At 42.2% G+C, this 12,722-nt stretch overlaps 1 protein-coding gene across 3 annotated transcripts in view; it reads right to left on the reverse strand.

Moving 5' to 3' along the window:
* Nucleotides 1-12,722, reverse strand: part of EVC2 (EvC ciliary complex subunit 2) — a 144,157-nt gene that overhangs the window by 24,103 nt on the left and 107,332 nt on the right. For all 3 annotated transcript variants that reach the window (XM_081236924.1, XM_081236926.1, XM_081236925.1), the window contains one exon: nucleotides 5,079-5,306. In XM_081236924.1, the coding sequence (XP_081093050.1) occupies nucleotides 5,079-5,306 (228 nt within the window). The remainder of the gene's footprint in view (nucleotides 1-5,078; nucleotides 5,307-12,722) is intronic.

Here is a 12,722-nt window from a genome sequence, read left to right on the forward strand (position 1 = left end):
GTCTCAAGTGTTCAGGAAGCTGCAAGAAGGTCCAGGGGCTAAAATGCAGAGTCTGAGGGAGGGAGGGTAGAGGGTAAATATTAAAATATGGAGCTGGGAATGGGGCTGTCACTGATCATTCTTATTTTTCAGAAAGGCTCCTCTGGCTGCAGTGTGGAGGAGACTGCAGAGGGAAAGAGGAAGGCAGGTGGAAATCAATGTCAGGACAGGAGCCAGGCTTTGCAGGCAGGAGGTGTGGACTCTGCTTTCCAGCTGTGGGACCCTGGTGAAATGCGTTAACTGTCCTAAGCCTCAACTCCATCTGTAGAGTGGGAATAAAAGCATCCTGGGATTGACAGAAAGTTTACACACTTAACACGATGCCTTGGACTTAACGAGAGCTCAATTAGTGCAAACTACTCTTGGTGTGATTTTTGGTTTTCAGATTTGTCTGAAGAGTGAAGCTGGGTGGGAAAGGTCAGAAGTGAGAAAATTCAGGCAGGATCGACAGACTGGGTGACTGGCAGCAAGTGGGCAGTAAGGCAGAGGGGAGAAGAGAAAGATGGCCAGTCCAGGCTTGGAAAAGTGGATATGCAGCCACTTAAATTGAAATGCAAATACAGTGGGTACAGTTAGTCTGGGGTCACATTATCTGTATGAGTAAGTCCATCCCATTTAAATTTGCCTGTGATTCAATTATGCCTTTGCCTATGTCCCAATTTCACAAAATGAGTCTAAATCTTTCACCAAGTGAGGGGAACTCGATATAGTTTTCTTAGGAGTCATTGCTTCCAAAGCATTTCATTTCATGCTTTTTAAAATTCTCCTGAATGTGAAACAGCTTAAAAGCCCGTTCCCAATGGGAAAGTGGTTTTCCCAGAATGATCAGATTGCAGAATGAAAGTCTAATATCAGGAGCAAAATGACAGGTTTGTCTTCCCTCCAAATGCAAATCTTCACTCCAAAAAAACCGGCATCATATCCATCGCTTTACCAGGAATTTAATAATGCAGCATCCTCTGATTTATTATCAGTTGCTTCCAATTCAGGACACATTAACTCTTCTATTCTAAACACACTTAAGAATAAGAAAATTTTGATGTTACTCAAAAGGGCTTTAAGATAAAATTGAAAATGTAAGTGTTGTGCTGCCCAATTACTAATGGGAATAAGGGTCGTTGCAAGTGGAAAGGGCCATTAGGTGTCTTAGGGCTTAACTGAGGTGCTTCTCAGAGCATTTATGATGAAGAGATGAACTGGGAACTGAAAGCCAGAGGTTCCTAGTGTCTTATTTTGTTCCTAATTTCTTTGATACATGACCTTGGACCCACCTTTCCTCTGAAGGCCTCACCTGCTTCACCTATAATTCCTGGCAATGGCTACCTCCATGCCAATCACCCGGTAGCGATATTTACTGTGGGTTTTGGGTAAACATCCTGCAGGTATTTCCTCCTATTATTAATTTGCTAAGGAGTCTTAGGTTGGATGGGTGCTGAATTCAATAAAATACTTGTTCTGTATATACTGAAATGATCATAGGAGTAATTTCTTTAATCTGTTAATCTAATGAATTTTGTACATGAATGTTTTAATGTTAAACCAACCTTATATTCCTGAGAAAAACTCAGTCTGGTCATGCTGTATTAAATCCTTTTTACAGACGGCTGGGTTAGGTCAATATTTTGTTTATGAATTGTACATCTATGCACAAAGTAAGACAACTGTAATTGTTCTTTCTCATACTATTCATGTCTGGTTTTGGTGTCAAGGTTATCTGAGCTTCATGAAGTGAGGAATATTCCCTATTTTTTTTAACATCAGAAATAATCCTTATATGAGATTGGAAAAACTTGCTACCTTAAGGTTTGATGGAGCTCACCTGTAAAACTATCAAGGTAAGATATCTTTGCACGTGTGTCAGAAGATTTCAAAACTATTGAATCAATTTCTTTCATGGTAATAGAACTATACAGATTTTTATTCTAGTTGAGCCAGTTTTGGCAATCTATACTTTTTTAGAAAATTTTCTGTTTCATTGCAATGTCTAAAGTCATCTACATAAAATTATTGCTCATAGAATTCTCTTATTTTTTAAAACTCTAGGGCATCTATTGTTATGTTGATTTTTATACGTCTGATATTACTTGTCCCTTATCTCTTTTTTAAATGGTCAGTCTTTCTGGATATTTGTATATTTATTAGACTTTTTTCAAAAAATTCAACATTTCACTTTATTGATTCTCTCTACTGTAGTTTTGTTTTTAATTTTATTTATGCTCTCTTCCTTCCCTCTACTTTCTACACGTTCATTTGTGGTTGTTATCCCCCTAACTTTTTTTTTTGTTTGTTTTTTGTGGGTTTTTTTGCGGTACGCAGGCCTCTCACTGTTGTGGCCTCTCCCGTTGCGGAGCACAGGCTCCGGACGCGCAGGCTCAGCGGCCATGGCTCACGGGCCCAGCCACTCCGCGGCATGTGGGATCTTCCCGGACCGGGGCACGAACCTGTGTCCCCTGCATTGGCAGGCGGACTCTCAACCACTGCGCCACCAGGGAAGCCCCCCTCTAACTTTTTATATGATTTCAATGTGAGCCTTTCTTCTTTTTCAATATAAGTTTAGGGCATAAATTTCTCTCTAACAACTGCTTTTTTAGAGAGAAAAAAAGCAGTTAGATATGTCGTATCTACATTATTTTTCTGTTCTTTGAATTTTAAAATTTCCATTTCTTTGATTTGAAAATTTCCATTCTTTTGATTTGAAATTTTCCATTTCTTTGAAAATTTGATTTCTTTGATCCATGAATTATTAAGAAGTATGTTTAAAACTTCCAAAGTATGGAAGTTTTAATCTCTTAAAAAAACGGATTTAAACTTAATTGCCCTTTTTCAAAAACATGGTCAACAAGGTAATGCATGGTCAATTACTTTTTAACTGTTCTAATATGTGCTGAAGAAAAACGTATGTTCGTTAACTGTTGGCTGTGAGATTCTGCATGTGTAAATTAAATACAGGTTGTTAAATGTGTGATTCAGTTCATCTGTGTCTTCACTGGTGTTTCATTTGATCAATGATCAACCACAGAAGGAGGTGTGCTGAAAGTTCCCACCATGATGAGAGATCTATCAATTTCTCCCTGTTGTTTGGTCCATTTTTCTTTTTGTTGTTTGGGTCTTTTACTACATATATGCAATTTGAGAATCTCTCTGCTCTCTGGGTGAATGAAACTTTTAAATCATTTTGGAATTATCTTTAACTTTTGAAATAATTCCATAAATCATTCTTTTATATTCTATACTGATAATTCAGACATCTAAAGTCCTTGGGGATTTTAATCTGCTGGTTTTTTGTTTCTCTTATATACAGGTCCTCTTGTCTTGTGTCTTTATGTGTTCAGTGACTCTTTAAATTTTAATTGAGAACTCATATTTGGCTGAACTTAATCTGTAGAAATCCTGAGGTGCCCAGATTGAGAATATTTTCCTCTGGAGAGGATCTGCCTTAGCTTTAGCCATGCACCAGGGCAGGCATCCCACCTGGACCTATTTAAATTTAATTTATCACCTTGGAGATTTCCTGACTGAATGGCTAAAGTATTTTTGGATTCCTTCGTCACATTAGCAGAAGCCTTTGATGACAAATTCAGAGGAGACTCACACCACCCCCCCTCACCCCGTGCCACCAGCAGGGCTGAAGATGGACAGGTTACCCTGGTGGCTCCTTTGACCACAGGTGGCCTTCTCCTCCCACCTCACTGGGCATTCTGTCTCCTCAGGACATCCCACAGCCCCATCTCCTAGTCCTTCAAATTAATCCCCTATCCCTGGGCATTCTGGGTTTCACCCTTTGCCCCTAGATTTCAGCCTCTGGATTTGCTTCTATCTCCCTCTATGAGTTCAGCTTCTCCAGGCTATCCTTAGCCCCTGGGGATTTTCCTCATTCTCTTGCGAACTCACAAAGCATTAAAAAGTATGTTTATTTTTATTTACCCAGCGTTTGGATGTTCTGTGCTGGGATATCAACAAAGCTTCCCCTTCTTTCCTATCCCTACAAACAGGTGTCACAGTGCAGGGTGCACTATGTTTGCCGGAAAAGTAGCTTGGACTCTTCAGAGTCTCATGTCATTTATGACTTCTGTAAAGAAATGACGGGAACCCCCATTAGCAAGATCAACCGGGATAGTCCATGAACGTGACCCAGGGGTCTGAAGTCAGAAAGGGACACATTTCTGGCTCCTGTCATTCATTAGCTCTGTGGACCTCGGAAAGAACTTGACCTGCCACCTGCCCGAATCTCATTTCTTTACTTGAGAATTGAGCACAGAAAAGGTACTGACTTCATGGCATGGTTCGATGATTAATTGGCATAATGTCTGACAAAGAGCATAACTGCAAAGCAGCATAAAATTGCAACTTATTAATAATCATGCTTAAATGATCATCTTAAGACGCACAATTAAGTAATGAATTGTTAATGCTTAAATCAGAGTACACCCATTTCACAGCTCATTAGTGCTTGCCTGCCACACACGTGACACTCGATAAATGTGAGTTCCCTTTCCTCACTATAAGTAACTATTATAATATAATAATACATGAAATTCTAAAATTATACATACAGGGACTAAAATTAGTCCTCAAAACCATTACGTCAGTAGTGTTTGTTTTACGAGTATACCTCTCACGCCTTGAAAAAAATGCAGCATGTAGGAATAATTAGAATTTTGAAAATAAAAAATAATCCGTTATTTCATAGCATCTAAGGCGCCATTCATTGAAAGCTACACGGCTAGTTTTCATAGTAGTATGAAAGATACAATCCTGCTGTTGGCTGCAAGAGGCATCCCAGTTTCCCAGATTTTAAAAGTGTTAAAATTCAAAAGGTTTGCTTCCTTGGAGGCAATGAAATAGAGCAGCCTTGGGCTGCAAGGGTGCACCACGCTCCCATGTAAGTTTCCTCACTCAACCCTCTCCAGGACGCTGCAGTGGACACAGGACAGTGGACCACCCACCTAATGGTGGGAGAAGTGGAGGTGGCCACCAGAACGAAACACCAAGGTATGTGGTGCGGCCCCCGCGCCTTCCTTCCCAGGTCTGTCACTCACCGGGCTGTGCGACTCCAGGATCTGCGTGCAGGCTGACTTGGTCAGGGTCTCTGATGCACTCAGCTCCTCCAGGAGCAGGTCCTGGATGGTCAGGAGGGCAGTGTACGCCCACAGGGTCTTGGTCATCCTGGCCGCCTTCTGGAACTGCAGGGAGACGAGGGACTCGGCAAAGCGTCCCTCCTGGGCCTCCAGCTGCTGTACCCTCTCGCGAAGCAACTCTCCTCGGACCTGGGAGGGGCCAGCCAGAGAACCAGAGAGCGGTAAGTGGAGGGACGGTGGAGGACAGAGCATGCGGCTTACAAAGGCACGGTATAGTTATATTTGTGCAGGCCGGCAGCCAGTCATCGGTTTGGGATTCTGAGGAAGGTCTCAAGTAGTTACAAGGCAGCAGCGCTGGAATCTCAGTGTACAGTTTAAGACAACAAGGGCCTCTCTGCTTATAAAGATGCTGCGGGGCTTTCAGGGTCCAGCTGTTCATTCCACATTTATCACTCTCGGAGGTAAATCGAACTGTGTTGCTCTCCAGGGCAAAATCCTTCAAGCCTCCCCATCTTAAAGGATGAATATTCAGTCTTCCTAACACAGCCCCTGAGGCCCTCCCTCCCCGATCCCAGCTAAGGTACAGCTGGAAAGGTCTGTTCTGTTCTGCCACCTCCACCCACCTATGTGGGACTTCCATTACTTCTATTACAGTTCAGGGCCCTGCACACCATGCTCTTTGCGTCTATCATCCGAGCTCTTCGCTATGATTCAAACATCCCGCATCTTTGTCCTCCTGAAAATCTCCTACTTGTCCTTTGCGTCTCTGGTTCCCAAGGAGCCACTTTGAAGCATCCTCACTCTGCACATCTGTCGTCCTCTTCTCTGTGTTTGTCTCTCAAGCTCCCCTCCCCAGCTGGCACCACACTGTTTACCCCACCAGGACAGAGCTCTGCCAGGGGAGGGCCCAACACCCGAGGGGCCCAGCAGCCTCTAGATGAGAGAATCCATCCACTATACTCATTCACTCAACTAAGTAGTTCATTCCAGCTTCTCTACATTTTTTCTCTGCTCTCACTACCTCTTACACTTTCTCTAGGAAACTTGCTACAGGGAACAACACAGTCTACTGCTTCTCTGATTTCACCACCCGAGCCCCTAAAGGCAGGTCCCTGTAAGTGTGCACCCCTCTCCCCTGCACAGGAAGCTAAAGTACAACCCCAAAAGTAGCCTACACAAGCATCATATCTCGATGAAGCCTTTCATTTCATCTTTAAAGGTTTGTGGAATATATTCACAATAGCCAAAGTCAAAGCAACCCAAGGACCCCTCAACAGATGTACAGATAAACAAAATGGGGTCTATCTATACAGTGGAATATTATGCAGCCATAAAAGGAAGGAAATTCTAGCACATGCTACAACATGGATGACATTATGCTGAGTGAAATCAACCAGTCACGAAAGGACAAATCCCATATGATTCCACTTATATGAGTTTCCTTGAGTAGTCAAATTCATAGAGTCAGAAAGTAGGATGGTGGTTGCCAAGGGCTGGGGAGAGGAGGGGGTGGGAGTTAGTGCTTCACGGGGACAGAGTGTCAGTTTGGGAAGATTAAAAGTTCTGGAGATGGATGGTGGTGACAGCTGTGTACAACGTGAATGTACTTAATGCCACTGAACTGGATACTGAAAAAATGGTTAAGGTGGTACATTTCATGTTACATGTATTTTACCACAATAAAAAAAAAAAGGAAAATAAAAAGCTTGTGGAATTTTGTTTCCTGCTGCATAACCTATTTTTAAGAGTCGTATGCTTATATTCAGAGGTTTTAAAGTAGCTGGCACGAGGGAAAATATTTACACGGCATAGAGGCTGGCAGAAGATGGTGGCCTGGGTTCTCCCATGGCTGTGCAATTTTCCTGTGCCCATTGTGTGTCCTTCAGAGGAAAGCAAATCCCAGTTTAAAGAGCTCAGATTTCACCTGTGTGATCTGTCCTTCAGGAAAAACTCTGCTGCAGGAAGGAGGGAAAAAGTGCCCCAAAGAAGCAAATAGCCCACTTTGGGTATTATTGGCTGGAAAAGAAAACTCTGCTGGGGGACCTGCAAAGGCTTCTTGGAGAGGTGGTGCTTACCACAGGCCATGGAGAAGGAAAGACAACAAGTGAAACTAGCTCTTCAAAGACACGCTGTGGGGACCTGCATATCTGGGTCACAAAGCAGCCCACTAGCAACAGGGATCAGAGGCAATAACACACAGAACTACAGCATGAAAACAGCTTCTCTGGAAGAAGACTCTTCATTTCCCTGCTTGAAAGGAAACATGAAGTCTTGTTAACAGAAGGAGGCTACCAGATCCCAGTCTTTCCCTAGTTCGGAGCACCAGGTGACAGCCACTTGTGACAGTCCGGTGATCTGTTTCCATGGTAATTACAAATCACTGGCCTGCGCCTTCTAGGTAGGCTTTCTTCGAGGGCCAGTAGCAGTACTCAGCTTGTATGGAGGAGCCTGCACAGCTCGTAGAGGTGGTCCAATGTCCTTGTAAGACTGGGCGATGCTCTGTGAGAATGGGGCCCCAAGAGTGGTGTGAGATTACTTCCTCATGGGGACACTTGGAAACTGAGTCTCTGAAGTGCTTTACAGATCCTAACAGTCTTCCAGCAAACTCTTTTTTCCCACAGTTATTTTTTTTCACAGTAAGTTCACAAACAGAAAATATATTTACACCTTTGTTCATTCACCCAAAAAAATTTAATGAGCACCAAATATGTATAATATAAAGGAATGTGTGACGCACCCAGGGAATGGGGACAGGTGTGTCACTAGACATGTATCTAATCCTGCTCAGAATTGAGGAGGGAAGTAGGCACCATGGTGAAAGGCATAGGCTCCAGAGCCAGTACTCTAAATTTGTTTGAGATTTTTGCACTTTAATTATCTAGATGATGGGGTGGGTGGCAATGTCTTTCCAGGCATAGAAATCAATTTTTCTATCTTAAATTTAAGCACTAATGATGTTTATTTAGCCGGGTGTTATGTTTATTTAGTCATGCACATGACTTAGCTTCTCTGAATTCCTAGCTTTGTCTTCTTCACTGGAGGAGTGCACCAGGTTCTCCCTGGTTTCCTTCCCCTGTGCCATGGCCTGGAAGGTCTTTCAAGGTCATACCCAGGACAGTCACAGGGCTCAACTCATTTGTTCCCTGTTTCTCAGGGATCACTTTTGACTGTTGTCCAGTGTTTTAAAAAAAACATTTCATACATTTTGCTCCTTGTTTTTGTTTTGTTTTGTTTTAGGTGAGGGGATAATTTGATGCTTCAATTCCGTTATGGCCAGAAGCAAAATAAGTCCCTAGTAAGGTTATTTTGATTATTAAATAATCTACTACTTTGAGAAAACTATAATTCAAAAAGAGTCATGTGGGGCTTCCCTGGTGCTCAGTGGTTGGGAGTCCACCTGCTGATGCAGGGGACGCGGGTTTGTGCCCTGGTCTGGGAGGATCCCACATGCCGCGGAGCGGCTGGGCCCGTGAGCCATGGCCGCTGAGCCTGCACGTCCGGAGCCTATGCTCCACAACAGGAGAGGCCACAGCAGTGAGAGGCCCGCGTACCACAAAAAAAAAAACAAAAACAAAGAGTCATGTACCAAAATGTTCATTGCAGCTCTATTTACAATAGCCAGGACATGGAAGCAACCTAAGTGTCCATCGACAGATGAATGGATAAAGAAGATGTGGCATATATATACAATGGAATCATAAAAAGAAACGAAATTGAGTTATTTGTAGTGAGGTGGATGGACCTACAGTCTGTCATACAGAGTGAAGTAAGTCAGAAAGAGAAAAAAAAATACCGTATGCTAATACATATACATGGAAACTAAAAAAAAAAAAAAAAAAAGGTCATGAAGAACCTAGGGGCAAGACAGGAATAAAGACTCAGACCTACTAGAGAATGGACTTGAGGATATGGGGAGGGGGAAGGGTAAGCGAGGACAAAGTTAGAGAGTGGCATGGACACATATACACTACCAAATGTAAAATAGATAGTGGGAAGCAGCCGCATAGCACAGGGAGGTCAGCTCGGTGCTTTGTGACCACCTAGAGGGGTGGGATAGGGAGGGTGGGAGGGAAGGAGATGCAAGAGGGAGGAGATATGGGGACATATGTATATGTATAACTGATTCACTCTGTTATAAAGCAGAAACTGACACACCATTGTAAAGCAATTATACTCCAATAAAGCTGTTAAAAACAAAAAAAAACAAAAAAAAACCCCCAAACAAATACTTGAAATAAAATAAATAAATAAATAAATAATCTACTACTTTCAATTGACTGTAACAGTGCCTGACACACTGAAGTGTTGAATGATGGCTAGCTGTTGTTGTTTATTGTTAGTATTAATTTTATTATTAAAGGTAGAACATGGTTGGTGCCATAGAGGAGGTCCATATATAGCACTATGATATTTTAGAGAATGGAAGAGGGGGAGGGGTCAGGGAAGGTTGTGAAGATACCAGCATTTGAACTGGATATTGAAGGATCCAGGCATTAAGGAAGAGGGAACAGCACAACCAAAGGCACTGAGGCAGGAGTGTATGGGGTCCCTATGGGGTTAGTGAGAGGGTGAATTAGACCAAAGCTGAAAGGAAAAGTGGAAGGTAAGGACATAGAGGTCAGACAGAAACCACATTACAGAGACCCTCGCTGCCAAGGGAAGGTAGGTAGCCTTTCTCCGGAGGCAACAGAAAGGGCTTTGGCAAGCCTATTAAAGTTACTAAAAAGGAAAAACATGAGTGACAGGCAGGTGACCAAGAAATGGATGAGAGGTCCCCTCATTACACACCTGCCATGAGCTCATATTTTCACATTTCCTCCATGTGGTTTCAATCTTCCCCACCCCTGGACAGGTAGTGACCCAAATACCCTGTAAGGCCTAGTCCCCTGCAGAGATGCAGGGCAGAGTAAGGTGGCCATGAGGTATATCTCATTTTACTTATGCAAAGTCATTCCTAAAATGTGGGATAAGTGTAAAGTCTTTTGCATGTACTTCAAGAACAACTTGGACAGTGAAATGAACAAAAGAAAGATTCTCTAACATCCTCTTTCTTCTTCGGAAAGCTTAATCTGTTAATTCTAGCACCATGAGAATATGCCTCTAAAGAGGGCTTTCATCCTTGTTCAAAAGAACTCCTGGGAAAAGATACAGATTTGCATTTCTATGAGGTATGAATGACAGGTTTAATTAAATATTCAAGCTACCTAAATTAATAAAAATTCATTTGCAAAACAATATGCTGCTAAATACTCTTATTTTAAATGTGAAGTTCAAACAACTTCCTAACTAGTTTCCCTGGTAGAATGTGCAGTTTTGAAGGAGTAGTTTCTTCTATTCATTGGGATGTCCTTTAAACACAAAATAAAATCAACCTGTCAATCAGCAGAGAATTATTGAGATTCTAAGAAGTTCAAGACTTTACACCCCTCCTCCTTGCACAAGTTTGGAAACATATACAACTGGATGCATGGGTGAGCCAGACAGACACCAAATGTCAGCTTTAATATTGATGGAAACTAGACTGGAGAATGTGGCTCAGATGTGTTTGCAAATGAGTGGACACTCCTCCAAACAGCAGGCCTCCCCCCTAGCTCATCATATTGTAGTCAGAAAATGGGGGCTTCCTGCAGGCAGGCTGGCTTCCAAAGAGAAGAGGGAGTTGCACTGAGCATGCTCAGTTCCTACTTTAATCTCGCCAATCAGGTAACACTCTCCTTGGAGAGAAGTGGGCAAGGAATGGAGAGAGGCCAGGATGCCACTTGCAAAGTCCCTCCATGTGGAAAGAGAGGGGTCAGAAAGGAGTCACATCAGGAATCTCACATCCAAATGCTGGGAGGAGATGCTGATGAAACACTATTTAAATATAAAAATGCACTCGTATTCTAGTGGCTGGCCCTCTCAAAAAGCAGGTCAGTTTAAACCATGGTTTGCAGGATGGGTTCAAAATTTAAGACTCTCTCCTTTATCTTGCATCAGGAGGGGAGTGGACTCAGTAAAGGTGTGTTGGGTTAATGTTTATTGAATGAAATAACACCCGGCTAAATAAACATCATTAGTGCTTAAATTTAAGATAGAAAAATTGATTTCTATGCCTGGAAAGACATTGCCACTCAACCCATCATCTGGATAATTAAAGTGCAAAAATATCAAACAAATTAAGAGTACTGCCTTAAACTAGTCAGTATAGTTTTATTTCTTGTGTTTATGGCTGATCTGTTATCTCCTACATACAAATGTACCACCTAACTAGCTGTGCGACCTGGACAAGTTGCTTAACCTCTCTGAGTCTCAGTTTTATCTATGAAAAGCAAACAATAAAATGACAGGGAACAATGCCTAGTAGAGTCTGTGGTACCTAATGAGTCCCTAATAAATAGTAGCTGCCATATTCTTACCACTAGTATCATTTTGGTTATCATTACTATAATTAGTTAAATAGAGTCTCCTTTGGGTTGCAGGAAAAAGATAAAACAATAGTTTATAATATTGAGAGTTTTCTTTCCTCCTTTAAAAAGTTTTTTCATTTCTAATTATAAAAAACATGCACAATGTAGAAAAATAGTAACAACTGAGATTGCTGGAGAAAGACAGTAGATTTATAACATGCATCTACTGCTCTCTTTAAGGCAGAAGGACTCAAGTAAAACTCTACATACTGACGACTAAAATCTCAGTTCTCTTCCCTCATTTGGCTCCTCACATATGGGCAGCAAGGCCTTTACCATTTAGGCAGGAGACTGGTCTTCTCTGGGCACTCTGACCAGATTTCAAGAAAGCTCTAAAGTTACAGACATTGGGAATTCCCCAAGTGAGTGGTCCAGCCCAGTCACACCAGAGTGAAGGTCACAGTCTGCAAGCCCTACTTACAGCTCAGAGCCTACAAGTAGCTTTTAAGTACTCCACTCTTTTTTTTCTTTTTTTTTTTGTGGTACGCGGGCCTCTCACTGTTGTGGTCTCTCCCATTGCGGAGCAACAGGCTCCGGATGCGCAGGCTCAGCGGCCATGGCTCACGGGCCTAGCTGCTTCGTGACATGTGGGATCTTCCCGGACCAGGGCACAAACCCGTATCCCCTGCATTGGCAGGTGGACTCTCAACCACTGTGCCACCAGGGAAGCCCAAGTACTCCACTCTTAAATATGAGCAGACCACCAAGGATGGCCACATACCTGGGAAAGCCTCTAATGAACGTAGAGGTAATAATAAATATGCAGGAATTTTTTGGAAAAACTTAAATTAATGTTCTCAGAGAGATACAAGAGTTATAGTAGCCTTAAAACAAAAAGACAATGTTATTTTGTAGAGAACATTCAGAGAGAAAAATTAGAAATTAAAAATATAAGTGAAAAACTCAAAAGTTCGGAAGATAAAACTTAAGATATGCCCCAGAATGTAAAGCAAAAGATAAAAAGAGAAGGAAAACAGTAAAAAAGAAAAATAGATAAGAGGTCTGACATCTAAATAATTAGAGATCTAGAAAGACAGATTAAAGATAGGAAGTTAATCATCAAAATTATTCAAGGAGGGCTTCCCTGGTAGCTCAGTGGTTAAGAATCCGCCTGCCAATGCAGGAGACACGGGTTCGAGCCCTGGTCCCAGAAGATTCC

The sequence above is a fragment of the Mesoplodon bidens genome (genome assembly GCF_964165515.1).
Source record: "Mesoplodon bidens genome assembly, chromosome: 1".
In the NCBI taxonomy this organism is placed as follows: Eukaryota; Metazoa; Chordata; class Mammalia; order Artiodactyla; family Ziphiidae; genus Mesoplodon; species Mesoplodon bidens.